At 50.9% G+C, this 17,500-nt stretch overlaps 1 protein-coding gene across 1 annotated transcript in view; it reads right to left on the reverse strand.

Annotated features, from left to right (window-relative positions):
* Nucleotides 1–3,202: 3,202 nt before the first annotated feature.
* The window catches only part of LOC306917806 (integrin beta-8-like), a gene marked incomplete at both ends in the record, with an annotated part of 27,057 nt that continues 12,759 nt past the window's right edge, over nt 3,203–17,500 (reverse strand). Inside the window, 2 exons of the mRNA XM_079530709.1 lie at nt 3,203–3,295; nt 15,251–15,346. Coding sequence (XP_079386835.1) covers nt 3,203–3,295; nt 15,251–15,346 — 189 coding nt within the window. The remainder of the gene's footprint in view (nt 3,296–15,250; nt 15,347–17,500) is intronic.

Raw genomic sequence — 17,500 nt, forward strand, 5'->3', positions numbered from 1 at the left:
AGAGGACCTAAAAGGTAGATGTACCTAGTGTAGTATATGCTCTCCCAGAGGACCTGAAAGGTAGATGTACGTAGTGTAGTATATGCTCTCCCAGAGGACCTAAAAGGTAGATGTACCTAGTGTAGTATATGCTCTCCCAGAGGACCTAAAAGGTAGATGTACCTAGTGTAGTATATGCTCTCCCAGAGGACCTAACAGGTAGATGTACCTAGTGTAGTATATGCTCTCCCAGAGGACCTAAAAGGTAGATGTACCTAGTGTAGTATATGCTCTCCCAGAGGACCTGAAAGGTAGATGTACCTAGTGTAGTATATGCTCTCCCAGAGGACCTAAAAGGTAGATGTACCTAGTGTAGTATATGCTCTCCCAGAGGACCTGAAAGGTAGATGTACCTAGTGTAGTATATGCTCTCCCAGAGGACCTAAAAGGTAGATGTACATAGTGTAGTATATGCTCTCCCAGAGGACCTGAAAGGTAGATGTACCTAGTGTAGTATATGCTCTCCCAGAGGACCTGAAAGGTAGATGTACCTAGTGTAGTATATGCTCTCCCAGAGGACCTAAAAGGTAGATGTACCTAGTGTAGTATATGCTCTCCCAGAGGACCTGAAAGGTAGATGTACCTAGTGTAGTATATGCTCTCCCAGAGGACCTGAAAGGTAGATGTACCTAGTGTAGTATATGCTCTCCCAGAGGACCTAAAAGCAGAACCCATTCATCACCACCAAACCAAATAAATGTATTTCTCATTTTATGTTCATTAAAAGTTAGCTTTAATTCAATTCATGGGTTTTCCCTGACTCGACGACTACACTGACCCAACGACTAAATTGGGAGAGAAGGGGGTAAGTAATTGGCGACTCTAAATAAATTAAACACTCTCTCACTGTCTCTGTCTCTCGCACGCACGCACGCACGCACGCACGCACACGCACGCGCACACGCACACGCGCACACGCACACGCACACACACACACACACACACACACACACACAGCACCTAACCGAATACCACGCATTCCTTTTCATTACCGTTCTGACTATAGACCCTCCCACGTTCGTATTTTTTATTGAGGTTGTTCTGTTTATTTTTAGCTACCCTCTTTCCTCCCCCCCCCCCCCCCCTAACCCCCCCTCCCTCCCCCCTCGCTGCATTTCATTAATTCTCTCGTTCTTCATATGTGGCACAAATACTATAGTGTATAGGACACACACTGGCTGTGGACAGCAGAGCTACAAGACACACACTGGCTGTGGACAGCAGAGCTACAAGACACACACTGGCTGTGGACAGCAGAGCTACAAGACACACACTGGCTGTGGACAGCAGAGCTACAAGACACACACTGGCTGTGGACAGCAGAGCTACAAGACACACGCTGGCTGTGGACAGCAGAGCTACAAGACACACACTGGCTGTGGACAGCAGAGCTACAAGACACACCCTGGCTGTGGACAGCAGAGCTACAAGACACACCCTGGCTGTGGACAGCAGAGCTACAAGACACACACTGGCTGTGGACAGCAGAGCTACAAGACACACCCTGGCTGTGGACAGCAGAGCTACAAGGAGGTTTTTATACTTTTAGACAGTGCAGTGATTATAATTCACTGGTTGTCAACATTCGGTGCTGGGGACCACCCGGGGACCACCAGCGCTCCAAACGGACCCTTAAACCATTCTGGGCGGGAACCCCTTTTGTTGTTTTAAGCATTATGTTATGCTTTAGCTATTGAAAAATAGCAGGTCTGTTATTTTTGAAAAGTCGTGAAAATGTGGCGCAAATCTTTGAATATATATTCTTTCAGAGCGAACATTTTTAACCCAAATCTTTTCCTCTGGGGATTTAGAAGAGGCCTTTTGTAGAATCGTCCTGCAGGTCTACGCAATGATTCAACCTAGTGGGCCGGGGCCCGTGACTGAGGATATCCCCAAGTGGGTCGGAGCCCGTGACTGAGGATATCCCCAAGTGGGTCGGGGCCCGTGACTGAGGATATCCCCTAGTGGGCCGGGGCCCGTGACTGAGGATATCCCCAAGTGGGTCGGAGCCCGTGACTGAGGATATCCCCAAGTGGGTCGGAGCCCGTGACTGAGGATATCCCCAAGTGGGTCGGGGCCCGTGACTGAGGATATCCCCTAGTGGGTCGGGGCCCGTGACTGAGGATATCCCCTAGTGGGCCCGGGGCCCGTGACTGAGGATATCCCCTAGTGGGTCGGGGCCCGTGACTGAGGATATCCCCTAGTGGGTCGGGGCCCGTGACTGAGGATATCCCCTAGTGGGTCGGGGCCCGTGACTGAGGATATCCCCTAGTGGGCTGGGGCCCGTGACTGAGGATATCCCCTAGTGGGCCGGGGCCCGTGACTGAGGATATCCCCTAGTGGGCCGGGGCCCGTGACTGAGGATATCCCCTAGTGGGCTGGGGCCCGTGACTGAGGATATCCCCTAGTGGGTCGGGGCCCGTGACTGAGGATATCCCCTAGTGGGTCGGGGCCCGTGACTGAGGATATCCCCTAGTGGGTCGGGGCCCGTGACTGAGGATATCCCCTAGTGGGTCGGGGCCCGTGACTGAGGATATCCCCTAGTGGGCCCAAACGATCCAGCAGTGAATTAAGCAGCAAGCAAAGGAATGAACAAAGTGCAAACTTCCCCTTTGAAGTGAGTTCGTGATTGGTTGAGAAGGATCAATAATATACAACAACGGTATAGGCCACTATTATAGGAACTGCACTTTCAGCGAAACTTGCCGATTTCCCGAATTCCCCCCCTAGACATTTCTGTGTAGTTTTGTAAGTAACCGACTCACTGCAGCCCCCTACTGGGGCGCAGCTGCAAGTGCGGAGCCACACCCGGTATGTACACCATACTGTACTCCATACTGTACACCATACTGTACTCCATACTGTACACCATAATGTACACCATACTGTACACCATACTGTACTCCATACTGTACACCATACTGTACACCATACTGTACTCCATACTGTACACCATAATGTACACCATACTGTACACCATACTGTACTCCATACTGTACACCATACTGTACACCATACTGTACTCCATACTGTACTCCATACTGTACACCATACTGTACACCATACTGTACACCATACTGTACAGCATTCAACAGTTGCTGATGCAGAGAAAAAGACTGCCGGACGAGTGCGTGCGTGCGTGCGTGCGTGCGTGCGTGCGTACCTTGTATGCATCCACTACCAGTTCGATGAGGCTGGGGGTCTGGAAGAAACCCAGCTTGCCCAGATAGGAACCTGGGAGGAAGTCCACCAAGCTCTGCAGAGAGGAGAGGAGAGAGAGAGGGAGACACAGGCTTAGGCACATGCTTTTCACCGCGGCTCAGTGACGTCATGTTGTAGTTTTAGTAAAAACAGAGAGGTGTGTTGGGGTGAGCGGCTTTTCACCACGGCTCAGTGACGTCATGTTGTAGTTTTAGTAAAAACAGAGAGGTGTGTTTGGGTGAGCGGTGAGTCTCTTACCACCACGGCTCAGTGACGACATGTTGGGCAGTCTGAACTCCCACACAACATCAGGTGGGAACTGGCAGCCATGACTACCAACAGCAAATAGGAACTGGCAGCCAAGACTACCAACAGCCAATAGGAACTGGCAGCCATGATTACCAACAGCCAATAGGAACTGGCAGCCGTGACTACCAACAGCCAATAGGAACTGGCAGCCATGATTACCAACAGCCAATAGGAACTGGCAGCCATGATTACCAACAGCCAATAGGACCTGGCAGCCATGTAGTCCTGGTAGCAGGAATATAGTAAATAATGAAAAAATAAATCGCTATAAAATTTAGCGCCATGCTTGAATGCCCCCCCCCCCCCTGTCAAAAACAGCTAAAATCACTAAAATGAAAGAAAGCAGGAAATTAAAAAAACATTCCCACAGTCGACTCGGCATCTTTTACTTTCTCTAATAACCTAAAACATGAACCTTGGTTGAAAAAAAAACTAAAGTTGTCTTTAAGTAAATTTCTGTTTTTGTTTTATATATTTTTTATCCCACGATTTTGTAACCCATTTTTCATCCCTGTGTCAATTATCTAATCCTGGGCTCTACACACCCTCCGCCAAGCTGGTCCCCATATATGGGGGACATGGGGAGAGCAACGGACTTGAACTCCTGCTTCCTTCATGCCTGAGTGTCCAAGTTGCTCCTTTACACCTGACAGGGGGGAGTTTCCCTGGTTGGACGTAGCACGTGGAAGGAACACGTTATTCCAACCAGTTCCTTTCCCCTCCATCAGGAGCCCCGGCTGGCCAGGGGGAGGTAGTTTAAAGAGACCAGGATTACTGCATGTTTTTTGTGAGGGTAGGGGACACGGAGAGAACATGTGAGGGTACCTACCCTATAGGGGACACGGGGAGAACATGTGAGGGAACCTACCCTAGGGGACACGGGGGGGAGAACATGTGAGGGTAGCTACCCTAGGGGACACGGGGAGAACATGTGAGGTTACCTACCCTAGGGGGACACGGGAGAACATGTGAGGGTACCTACCCTAGGGGAGACGGGGAGAACATGTGAGGGTACCTACCCTAGGGGACACGGGGAGAACATGTGAGGGTACCTACCCTACGGGACACGGGGAGAACATGTGAGGGTACCTACCCTATAGGGGACACGGGAGAACATGTGAGGGTACCTACCCTAGGGGACACAGGGGGGAGAACATGTGAGGGTAGCTACCCTAGGGGACACGGGGAGAACATGTGAGGGTACCTACCCTAGGGGGACACGGGAGAACATGTGAGGGTACCTACCCTAGGGGACACGGGGAGAACATGTGAGGGTACCTACCCTAGGGGAGACGGGGAGAACATGTGAGGGTACCTACCCTAGGGGACACGGGGAGAACATGTGAGGGTACCTACCCTAGGGGACACGGGGAGAACATGTGAGGGTACCTACCCTAGGGGACACGGAGAGAACATGTGAGGGTACCTACCCTAGGGGGACACGGGAGAACATGTGAGGGTACCTACCCTAGGGGACACGGGGAGAACATGTGAGGGTGCCTACCCTAGGGGACACGGGGAGAACATGTGAGGGTACCTACCCTAGGGGGACACGGGGAGAACATGTGAGGGTACCTACCCTAGGGGGACACGGGGAGAACATGTGAGGGTACCTACCCTAGGGGACACGGGGAGAACATGTGGGGGTGCCTACCCTAGGGGACACGGGGAGAACATGTGAGGGTACCTACCCTAGGGGACACGGGGAGAACATGCAAACGCCACACAGAAAGGCCCTTTCGCCTACCCCGCCTCGGGTATGGGCACTGATGGGAGGAAACACGCCGCCAGCACCCACAGCGTTCTAGCTGTGAGGCGACAGCACTACAGACTGTGGGAATGGAACCCAGAACCTTCTAGCGGTGAGGCGACAGCACTACCGACTGTGGGAATGGAACCCAGAACCTTCTAGCGGTGAGGAGACAGCACTACCGACTGTGGGAATGGAACCCAGAACCTTCTAGCGGTGAGGAGACAGCACTACCGACTGTGGGAATCGAACCCAGAACCTTCTAGCTGTGAGGAGACAGCACTACAGACTGTGGGAATGGAACCCAGGACCTTCTAGCTGTGAGGCGACAGCACTACCGACTGTGGGAATGGAACCCAGGACCTTCTAGCTGTGAGGCGACAGCACTACCGACTGTGGGAATGGAACCCAGGACCTTCTAGCTGTGAGGCGACAGCACTACCGACTGTGGGAATGGAACCCAGGACCTTCTAGCTGTGAGGAGACAGCACTACCGACTGTGGGAATGGAACCCAGGACCTTCTAGCTGTGAGGCGACAGCACTACCGACTGTGGGAATGGAACCCAGGACCTTCTAGCTGTGAGGCGACAGCACTACCGACTGTGGGAATGGAACCCAGGACCTTCTAGCGGTGAGGAGACAGCACTACCGACTGTGGGAATGGAACCCAGGACCTTCTAGCTGTGAGGCGACAGCACTACCGACTGTGGGAATGGAACCCAGGACCTTCTAGCGGTGAGGAGACAGCACTACCGACTGTGGGAATGGAACCCAGGACCTTCTAGCGGTGAGGAGACAGCACTACAGACTGTGGGAATGGAACCCAGGACCTTCTAGCGGTGAGGCGACAGCACTACCGACTGTGGGAATGGAACCCAGAACCTTCTAGCGGTAAGGAGACAGCACTACAGACTGTGGGAATGGAACCCAGGACCTTCTAGCTGTGAGGCGACAGCACTACCGACTGTGGGAATGGAACCCAGGACCTTCTAGCGGTGAGGAGACAGCACTACCGACTGTGGGAATGGAACCCAGGACCTTCTAGCTGTGAGGAGACAGCACTACCGACTGTGGGAATGGAACCCAGAACCTTCTAGCTGTGAGGAGACAGCACTACCGACTGTGGGAATGGAACCCAGGACCTTCTAGCGGTGAGGCGACAGCACTACCGACTGTGGGAATGGAACCCAGGACCTTCTAGCTGTGAGGCGACAGCACTACCGACTGTGGGAATGGAACCCAGGACCTTCTAGCGGTGAGGCGACAGCACTACCGACTGTGGGAATGGAACCCAGAACCTTCTAGCTGTGAGGAGACAGCACTACCGACTGTGGGAATGGAACCCAGGACCTTCTAGCTGTGAGGAGACAGCACTACCGACTGTGGGAATGGAACCCAGGACCTTCTAGCTGTGAGGAGACAGCACTACCGACTGTGGGAATGGAACCCAGGACCTTCTAGCGGTGAGGCGACAGCACTACCGACTGTGGGAATGGAACCCAGGACCTTCTAGCTGTGAGGAGACAGCACTACCGACTGTGGGAATCGAACCCAGGACCTTCTAGCTGTGAGGAGACAGCACTACCGACTGTGGGAATGGAACCCAGGACCTTCTAGCTGTGAGGAGACAGCACTACCGACTGTGGGAATCGAACCCAGAACCTTCTAGCTGTGAGGAGACAGCACTACCGACTGGGAATGGAACCCAGGACCTTCTAGCTGTGAGGAGACAGCACTACCGACTGTGGGAATGGAACCCAGGACCTTCTAGCGGTGAGGCGACAGCACTACCGACTGTGGGAATGGAACCCAGGACCTTCTAGCTGTGAGGAGACAGCACTACCGACTGTGGGAATGGAACCCATCTGGCTGACATCTCACAGTGGATGTCCTCCAACCACCTCAAGCTGAACCCAGACAAGACTGAGCTTCTCTTCTTCCCAGCTAAGTCCTGCCCGATGCGGGAGCTAACTATTTCCGTAGACAACGCCCTGGTAACGTCTGTCCCAACAGCCAGGAACCTTGGTGTTGTCCTGGACAGTCAGCTCTCGTTCAAAACTCACATCACAGCTGTCACTCGATCCTGTAGGTTCACACTCTATAACATACGACGAATTAGACCGTTCCTCACCCAGGAATCATCCCAGCTCCTAATCCAGACAACAGTCCTGGCAAAACTTGACTATTGTAACTCTCTCCTTACTGGCTTACCGGCATGTGCACTGAAGCCTCTCCAACTGATCCAAAATGCCGCAGCTCGCTTGGTCTTCAACCAGCCAAAATTCTCACATGTCTCCCCCCTGCTCCGCTCCCTGCACTGGCTCCCGGTCGCTGCCCGCACAGAATACAAAACTCTGATGTTGGCATTTAAAGCAACCAAAGGTATGGCTCCCCCATATCTTGCCAGCATGATTGAACCCTACAAACCCTCCCGCGCACTCAGATCAGCCAACGCAGGGAAGCTGGAAGTACCCTCACTAAAAACGCCGGGACAACGCTCCACACGTCCCAAACTCTTCTCCCTTCTGGCCCCAAAACTGTGGAATGCACTTCCCGTTGCAATCAGAACTGCAGCATCACTCCCGATCTTCCGCCGTAGTCTGAAAACCCACCTTTTCAGACTCCATCATGGCCCATAGCACTTACCCTACCCCCCTTAGACAGCACTTCTTAGACTTATATAGCATTTGAAACAGACTTATAGCATGTCATGTAGACAGCACAATAAGTGCATTGTATGTAGTCATAGCACTTCATAGTATATAGTGTATAGTAGTCATAGCACTTCATAGTATATATGTACAGCATAGTATAGCATATATGTGTAGTTTATATGTATAGTGTCATTATATAGATATGTTCTAGTTATAGTTTATATGTATAGTGTCATTATATAGATATGTTCTAGTCACGTTCTTAGCTTACGCATGTTTCGCGATAAATGCTTTTTACATATGTGATGTATTCCCATGCTTTTTGTTCTTGCTTATTGTAAGTCGCTCTGGATTAAGAGCGTCTGCTAAATGCCTAAATTGTAAATTGTAAATTGTAACCCAGGACCTTCTAGCTGTGAGGAGACAGCACTACCGACTGTGGGAATGGAACCCAGGACCTTCTAGCTGTGAGGAGACAGCACTACAGACTGTGGGAATGGAACCCAGGACCTTCTAGCTGTGAGGAGACAGCACTACCGACTGTGCCACCGTGCCCCCATTTCCCCCCTCTTAACACATTTTGTGCCTAAAACGTCTGTGGACGTCCTGGGTATTACCGCACGTGCATAGCCCAAGACGTCTGTGGACGTCTTTGAAGAAAAAAAAAAAAATATATATATATATATATATATATATATATATATATATTTTTTTTTTATTAAAAAAAAATCAGAAAAATCAAAACACTTTTTTTTTAACACGTGGTGCCAAAGTTTGTGTTTTCGCCATTGAGAATGCATTTGGCGTTTAAATTAAATAACTCAGAAACTATAAAACATTTCAAAGTAAAAAGTTCCAGCATGTGTCTCCACAGTCAGCTGAATTATAAAAAATGTGAATGGATTTTCTAGGTGAAAGTGATTTTGGGCAGTTTTGCGTGGGCTCTCAATGTGTTAACATATGGACTATAGAGCGTCGCAGTCCCGCCCCCTTTCATGACGACACCAGGCCCAGGAAATGAATCCCAATGCATTTTTCCTCATAGACATTTCAAAAGGTATTTATTTAAAGACCTTTTAAGCGCCGTACGAAGCCAACTCGAGTCGTGACAAATCATGACAACACACACAATATTTTGGACCAAACAAATAATTACATAGAAGAAAAACAACAAAAAAAGTGTTGTAACCTTGCCGTTTGTTGTCTTGATTTGTCACGACAAAAATTGGCTTTGTCCGCGGCTTAAACGTCTTTAAATAAATACTTTCTGAAATGTCTATGAGGAAAATAAACGGAGAATAATTTCCTGGGCCCTGGGAAGGGGGCGGGACTGCGACGCTCTATACTAGGTCATTCATGAAGGGGGCGGGACTGCGACGCTCTATACTAGGTCATTCATGAAGGGGGCGGGACTGCGACGCTCTATACTAGGTCATTCATGAAGGGGGCGGGACTGCGACGCTCTATACTAGGTCATTCTGGGAGGGCCCTGGAAGGGGGCGGGACTGCGACGCTCTATACTAGGTCATTCATGAAGGGGGCGGGACTGCGACGCTCTATACTAGGTCATTCATGAAGGGGGCGGGACTGCGACGCTCTATACTAGGTCATTCATGAAGGGGGCGGGACTGCGACGCTCTATACTAGGTCATTCATGAAGGGGGCGGGACTGCGACGCTCTATACTAGGTCATTCATGAAAGGGGGCGGGACTGCGACGCTCTATACTAGGTCATTCTGGGAGGGCCCTGGAAGGGGGCGGGACTGCGACGCTCTATACTAGGTCATTCATGAAGGGGGCGGGACTGCGACGCTCTATACTAGGTCATTCATGAAGGGGGCGGGACTGCGACGCTCTATACTAGGTCATTCATGAAGGGGGCGGGACTGCGACGCTCTATACTAGGTCATTCATGAAGGGGGCGGGACTGCGACGCTCTATACTAGGTCATTCTGGGAGGGCCCTGGAAGGGGGCGGGACTGCGACGCTCTATACTAGGACACGGGGAGAACATGTGAGGGTACCTACCCTAGGGGGACACGGGGAGAACATGTGAGGGTACCTACCCTAGGGGGACACGGGGAGAACATGTGAGGGTACCTACCCTAGGGGACACGGGGAGAACATGTGGGGGTGCCTACCCTAGGGGACACGGGGAGAACATGTGAGGGTACCTACCCTAGGGGACACGGGGAGAACATGCAAACGCCACACAGAAAGGCCCTTTCGCCTACCCCGCCTCGGGTATGGGCACTGATGGGAGGAAACACGCCGCCAGCACCCACAGCGTTCTAGCTGTGAGGCGACAGCACTACAGACTGTGGGAATGGAACCCAGAACCTTCTAGCGGTGAGGCGACAGCACTACCGACTGTGGGAATGGAACCCAGAACCTTCTAGCGGTGAGGAGACAGCACTACCGACTGTGGGAATGGAACCCAGAACCTTCTAGCGGTGAGGAGACAGCACTACCGACTGTGGGAATCGAACCCAGAACCTTCTAGCTGTGAGGAGACAGCACTACAGACTGTGGGAATGGAACCCAGGACCTTCTAGCTGTGAGGCGACAGCACTACCGACTGTGGGAATGGAACCCAGGACCTTCTAGCTGTGAGGCGACAGCACTACCGACTGTGGGAATGGAACCCAGGACCTTCTAGCTGTGAGGCGACAGCACTACCGACTGTGGGAATGGAACCCAGGACCTTCTAGCTGTGAGGAGACAGCACTACCGACTGTGGGAATGGAACCCAGGACCTTCTAGCTGTGAGGCGACAGCACTACCGACTGTGGGAATGGAACCCAGGACCTTCTAGCTGTGAGGCGACAGCACTACCGACTGTGGGAATGGAACCCAGGACCTTCTAGCGGTGAGGAGACAGCACTACCGACTGTGGGAATGGAACCCAGGACCTTCTAGCTGTGAGGCGACAGCACTACCGACTGTGGGAATGGAACCCAGGACCTTCTAGCGGTGAGGAGACAGCACTACCGACTGTGGGAATGGAACCCAGGACCTTCTAGCGGTGAGGAGACAGCACTACAGACTGTGGGAATGGAACCCAGGACCTTCTAGCGGTGAGGCGACAGCACTACCGACTGTGGGAATGGAACCCAGAACCTTCTAGCGGTAAGGAGACAGCACTACAGACTGTGGGAATGGAACCCAGGACCTTCTAGCTGTGAGGCGACAGCACTACCGACTGTGGGAATGGAACCCAGGACCTTCTAGCGGTGAGGAGACAGCACTACCGACTGTGGGAATGGAACCCAGGACCTTCTAGCTGTGAGGAGACAGCACTACCGACTGTGGGAATGGAACCCAGAACCTTCTAGCTGTGAGGAGACAGCACTACCGACTGTGGGAATGGAACCCAGGACCTTCTAGCGGTGAGGCGACAGCACTACCGACTGTGGGAATGGAACCCAGGACCTTCTAGCTGTGAGGCGACAGCACTACCGACTGTGGGAATGGAACCCAGGACCTTCTAGCGGTGAGGCGACAGCACTACCGACTGTGGGAATGGAACCCAGAACCTTCTAGCTGTGAGGAGACAGCACTACCGACTGTGGGAATGGAACCCAGGACCTTCTAGCTGTGAGGAGACAGCACTACCGACTGTGGGAATGGAACCCAGGACCTTCTAGCTGTGAGGAGACAGCACTACCGACTGTGGGAATGGAACCCAGGACCTTCTAGCGGTGAGGCGACAGCACTACCGACTGTGGGAATGGAACCCAGGACCTTCTAGCTGTGAGGAGACAGCACTACCGACTGTGGGAATCGAACCCAGGACCTTCTAGCTGTGAGGAGACAGCACTACCGACTGTGGGAATGGAACCCAGGACCTTCTAGCTGTGAGGAGACAGCACTACCGACTGTGGGAATCGAACCCAGAACCTTCTAGCTGTGAGGAGACAGCACTACCGACTGGGAATGGAACCCAGGACCTTCTAGCTGTGAGGAGACAGCACTACCGACTGTGGGAATGGAACCCAGGACCTTCTAGCGGTGAGGCGACAGCACTACCGACTGTGGGAATGGAACCCAGGACCTTCTAGCTGTGAGGAGACAGCACTACCGACTGTGGGAATGGAACCCAGGACCTTCTAGCTGTGAGGAGACAGCACTACCGACTGTGGGAATGGAACCCAGGACCTTCTAGCTGTGAGGAGACAGCACTACAGACTGTGGGAATGGAACCCAGGACCTTCTAGCTGTGAGGAGACAGCACTACCGACTGTGCCACCGTGCCCCCATTTCCCCCCTCTTAACACATTTTGTGCCTAAAACGTCTGTGGACGTCCTGGGTATTACCGCACGTGCATAGCCCAAGACGTCTGTGGACGTCTTTGAAGAAAAAAAAAAATATATATATATATATATATATATATATATATATTTATTTTTTTTTTATTAAAAAAAAATCAGAAAAATCAAAACACTTTTTTTTTAACACGTGGTGCCAAAGTTTGTGTTTTCGCCATTGAGAATGCATTTGGCGTTTAAATTAAATAACTCAGAAACTATAAAACATTTCAAAGTAAAAAGTTCCAGCATGTGTCTCCACAGTCAGCTGAATTATAAAAAATGTGAATGGATTTTCTAGGTGAAAGTGATTTTGGGCAGTTTTGCGTGGGCTCTCAATGTGTTAACATATGGACTATAGAGCGTCGCAGTCCCGCCCCCTTTCATGACGACACCAGGCCCAGGAAATGAATCCCAATGCATTTTTCCTCATAGACATTTCAAAAGGTATTTATTTAAAGACCTTTTAAGCGCCGTACGAAGCCAACTCGAGTCGTGACAAATCATGACAACACACACAATATTTTGGACCAAACAAATAATTACATAGAAGAAAAACAACAAAAAAAGTGTTGTAACCTTGCCGTTTGTTGTCTTGATTTGTCACGACAAAAATTGGCTTTGTCCGCGGCTTAAACGTCTTTAAATAAATACTTTCTGAAATGTCTATGAGGAAAATAAACGGAGAATAATTTCCTGGGCCCTGGGAAGGGGGCGGGACTGCGACGCTCTATACTAGGTCATTCATGAAGGGGGCGGGACTGCGACGCTCTATACTAGGTCATTCATGAAGGGGGCGGGACTGCGACGCTCTATACTAGGTCATTCATGAAGGGGGCGGGACTGCGACGCTCTATACTAGGTCATTCTGGGAGGGCCCTGGAAGGGGGCGGGACTGCGACGCTCTATACTAGGTCATTCATGAAGGGGGCGGGACTGCGACGCTCTATACTAGGTCATTCATGAAGGGGGCGGGACTGCGACGCTCTATACTAGGTCATTCATGAAGGGGGCGGGACTGCGACGCTCTATACTAGGTCATTCATGAAGGGGGCGGGACTGCGACGCTCTATACTAGGTCATTCATGAAAGGGGGCGGGACTGCGACGCTCTATACTAGGTCATTCTGGGAGGGCCCTGGAAGGGGGCGGGACTGCGACGCTCTATACTAGGTCATTCATGAAGGGGGCGGGACTGCGACGCTCTATACTAGGTCATTCATGAAGGGGGCGGGACTGCGACGCTCTATACTAGGTCATTCATGAAGGGGGCGGGACTGCGACGCTCTATACTAGGTCATTCATGAAGGGGGCGGGACTGCGACGCTCTATACTAGGTCATTCTGGGAGGGCCCTGGAAGGGGGCGGGACTGCGACGCTCTATACTAGGTCATTCATGAAGGGGGCGGGACTGCGACGCTCTATACTAGGTCATTCATGAAGGGGGCGGGACTGCGACGCTCTATACTAGGTCATTCATGAAGGGGGCGGGACTGCGACGCTCTATACTAGGTCATTCTGGGAGGGCCCTGTAAGGGGGCGGGACTGCGACGCTCTATACTAGGTCATTCATGAAGGGGGCGGGACTGCAACGCTCTATACTAGGTCATTCATGAAGGGGGCGGGACTGCAACGCTCTATACTAGGTCATTCATGAAGGGGGCGGGACTGCGACGCTCTATACTAGGTCATTCATGAAGGGGGCGGGACTGCGACGCTCTATACTAGGTCATTCATGAAGGGGGCGGGACTGCGACGCTCTATACTAGGTCATTCATGAAGGGGGCGGGACTGCGACGCTCTATACTAGGTCATTCATGAAGGGGGCGGGACTGCGACGCTCTATACTAGGTCATTCTGGGAGGGCCCTGGAAGGGGGCGGGACTGCGACGCTCTATACTAGGTCATTCATGAAGGGGGCGGGACTGCGACGCTCTATACTAGGTCATTCATGAAGGGGGCGGGACTGCGACGCTCTATACTAGGTCATTCATGAAGGGGGCGGGACTGCGACGCTCTATACTAGGTCATTCATGAAGGGGGCGGGACTGCGACGCTCTATACTAGGTCATTCTGGGAGGGCCCTGGAAGGGGGCGGGACTGCGACGCTCTATACTAGGTCATTCATGAAGGGGGCGGGACTGCGACGCTCTATACTAGGTCATTCATGAAGGGGGCGGGACTGCGACGCTCTATACTAGGTCATTCATGAAGGGGGCGGGACTGCGACGCTCTATACTAGGTCATTCATGAAGGGGGCGGGACTGCGACGCTCTATACTAGGTCATTCATGAAGGGGGCGGGACTGCGACGCTCTATACTAGGTCATTCTGGGAGGGCCCTGGAAGGGGGCGGGACTGCGACGCTCTATACTAGGTCATTCTGGGAGGGCCCTGGAAGGGGGCGGGACTGCGACGCTCTATACTAGGTCATTCATGAAGGGGGCGGGACTGCGACGCTCTATACTAGGTCATTCATGAAGGGGGCGGGACTGCGACGCTCTATACTAGGTCATTCATGGGAAGGGGGCGGGACTGCGACGCTCTATACTAGGTCATTCCTGGGAAGGGGGCGGGACTGCGACGCTCTATACTAGGTCATTCATGAAAAAAAGATGAACATGAAAAGATGAAGTATACGGAGATAAAAGGATTCTACCCAACGGCAACGACTTAGAGGCAATCGTTTGAGCGCCAACTTGAGAGCACATGCATGCGCCTGGGTGTGTTTGTTTGTATTAGTGTGTGTGTGTGTGTGTGTGGGCGTGCGCACTCACGAGTGCGTATGTGTGTTTGAAAGAAAGAAAGAAAGAATGTCTTAGATATTTGATACTCGGGGTATTTGATTATGTGCGTGTATGTATGTATGTATGTATGTGTCCCATGCGCAGGTCTGTTTATTTGCACTAACTGTGTGTGTGTGTGTGTGTGTGTGTGTGTGTGTGTGCGTGCGTGCGTGCGTGCGTGTGTGCGTGCGTGCCTGTGATTACCTCATACCACTGATACTGCTGGTTCTCCACAGCGAAGACAGAGTGGATGTGATTTTCCAATAGCTTGTCTGCCAGCTGGCCCATGCTGGGGTGGTCCTGACACGCGCACGCACACACACACACAGGCACACACACACACAGGCACACACACACGCACACGCACACACACACACACACACACACACACACACACACACACACACACACACACACACACACACACACACACACACACACACACACACACACACACACACACACGTTATGAGAGGGAGGGTGAGTGAGAGACACAGACAGAGCAAGAAGAGAATAATTATATCACCCTGCCACTATATGCAGAACACCAGATTCAGATTCACTTCATTGTCACTCCATTTAGGCCTGACGTCGAAATAAATAAAAAAGTCGTCTGAAAGAATATGTATTCAAAGATTTGTGCCACATTTTCATGATTTTTCTAAAATAGCAGACCTACAAGCTCGTAGCGCGCCACTCGGTGGCGCGCTACGAGCTTGTAGATCTGCTATTTTTCAATAGCTAAAGTACAACATAATGCTTAGTTAAAACACCAAAACAGGGTTCCCGTCCAGAATGGGTTAGATCACTTGTTCCCAAACTTTTTCATGTCAAGGACCCCCCAAATTGACACTAATTAGCCCGCGGACCCCCATTAGAAAATATATGCCAGGGACCCCCCCCATAAGAGAAGATGTTTACGGCTCTAGGAGAGATTCTCAACCCGTTTAATGTCAAGGACCCCCACAGTTTGACATGCATTAGTCTATACGGACCCCCATTTAATGGAATTTGTATCTCTGGGACCCCCGATTTATATTGTAAACCCAAACTTAATTTGACTCTGAGGGCAGTATTATGCGTGTCTTAAAGGACCACTTCACCACTTTTCAACATCTCTTCATATAATTGGTCCTCACTAATGTTCATGATAAAACACCACCATTTTTTCCTACTCAGTCTGTGTCTCATAGGAAGGCTTTGGGCAGTTCGGACACCCGTCCACCAGTGACATCATCATTAGGCAGATTTGTTTTAAACAAGATTTGTTTTAAAATATATTTAGATTTGTATTATCGTGAGAACGATGGCTTCAACTTTTGCATGGCAACTTTTCAGGAAAAGAAAGCCTGCCTCCTAATCCAGACAACAGTCCTGTCAAAACTTGACTATTGTAACTCTCTCCTTACTGGCCTACCGGCATGTGAACTGAAGCCTCTCCAACTGATCCAAAATGCCGCAGCTCGCTTGGTCTTCAACCAGCCAAAATTCTCACATGTCTCCCCCCTGCTCCGCTCCCTGCACTGGCTCCCGGTCGCTGCCCGCACAGAATACAAAACTCTGATGTTGGCATTTAAAGCAACCAAAGGTATGGCTCCCCCATATCTTGCCAGCATGATTGAACCCTACAAACCCTCCCGCGCACTCAGATCAGCCAACGCAGGGAAGCTGGAAGTACCCTCACTAAAAACGCCGGGACAACGCTCCACACGTCCCAAACTCTTCTCAGCATAGTATAGCATATATGTGTAGTTTATATGTATAGTGTCATTATATAGATATGTTCTAGTCACGTTCTTAGCTTACGCATGTTTCGCGATAAATGCATTTTTACATATGTGATGTATTCCCATGCTTTTTGTTCTTGCTTATTGTAAGTCGCTCTGGATTAAGAGCGTCTGCTAAATGCCTAAATTGTAAATTGTAAATTGTTATTTCTATTAGCTTGGATTCACCATCGATGATGTCACTGGTGGACGGGTTTCTGAACTGCCCACAGCCCTCCTATGAGACACAGACTGAGTAGGAAAAAATTGTGGTATTTTATCATGAACATTAGTTAGGACCAATTATAGGAAGAGAAGTTGAAAAGTGGTGAAGTGGTCCTTTAAGTACCAGGTCATATTACTAAACTTAAGACCTGGAGGCGTGGCCAATGCTGTTTGGCCACTCAGAATAGCCAAATGGCATTGATCACGCCTCCAGGTCTTAAGTTTAGTAATATGACCTGGTACTTAAGACACGCATAAACTGCCCTGAGTGTGTACAAATGGAACCAAATGGACCCTAACGGGTCTCTGAGTTACAGACCAGATGTAACGGTCAGATATTTCTATCACAGTTACTAAAAATCACGGGTTTTAATGATCTGATCCTCCTTTAAAGATACAATGGATACGTTTCAAACATGCAGCATGCAATGTAAACCACTGACTCCATGCAATGTAAACCACT

Source organism: Electrona antarctica (assembly GCF_951216825.1).
Source record: "Electrona antarctica genome assembly, contig: scaffold_925, whole genome shotgun sequence".
In the NCBI taxonomy this organism is placed as follows: domain Eukaryota; kingdom Metazoa; phylum Chordata; class Actinopteri; order Myctophiformes; family Myctophidae; genus Electrona; species Electrona antarctica.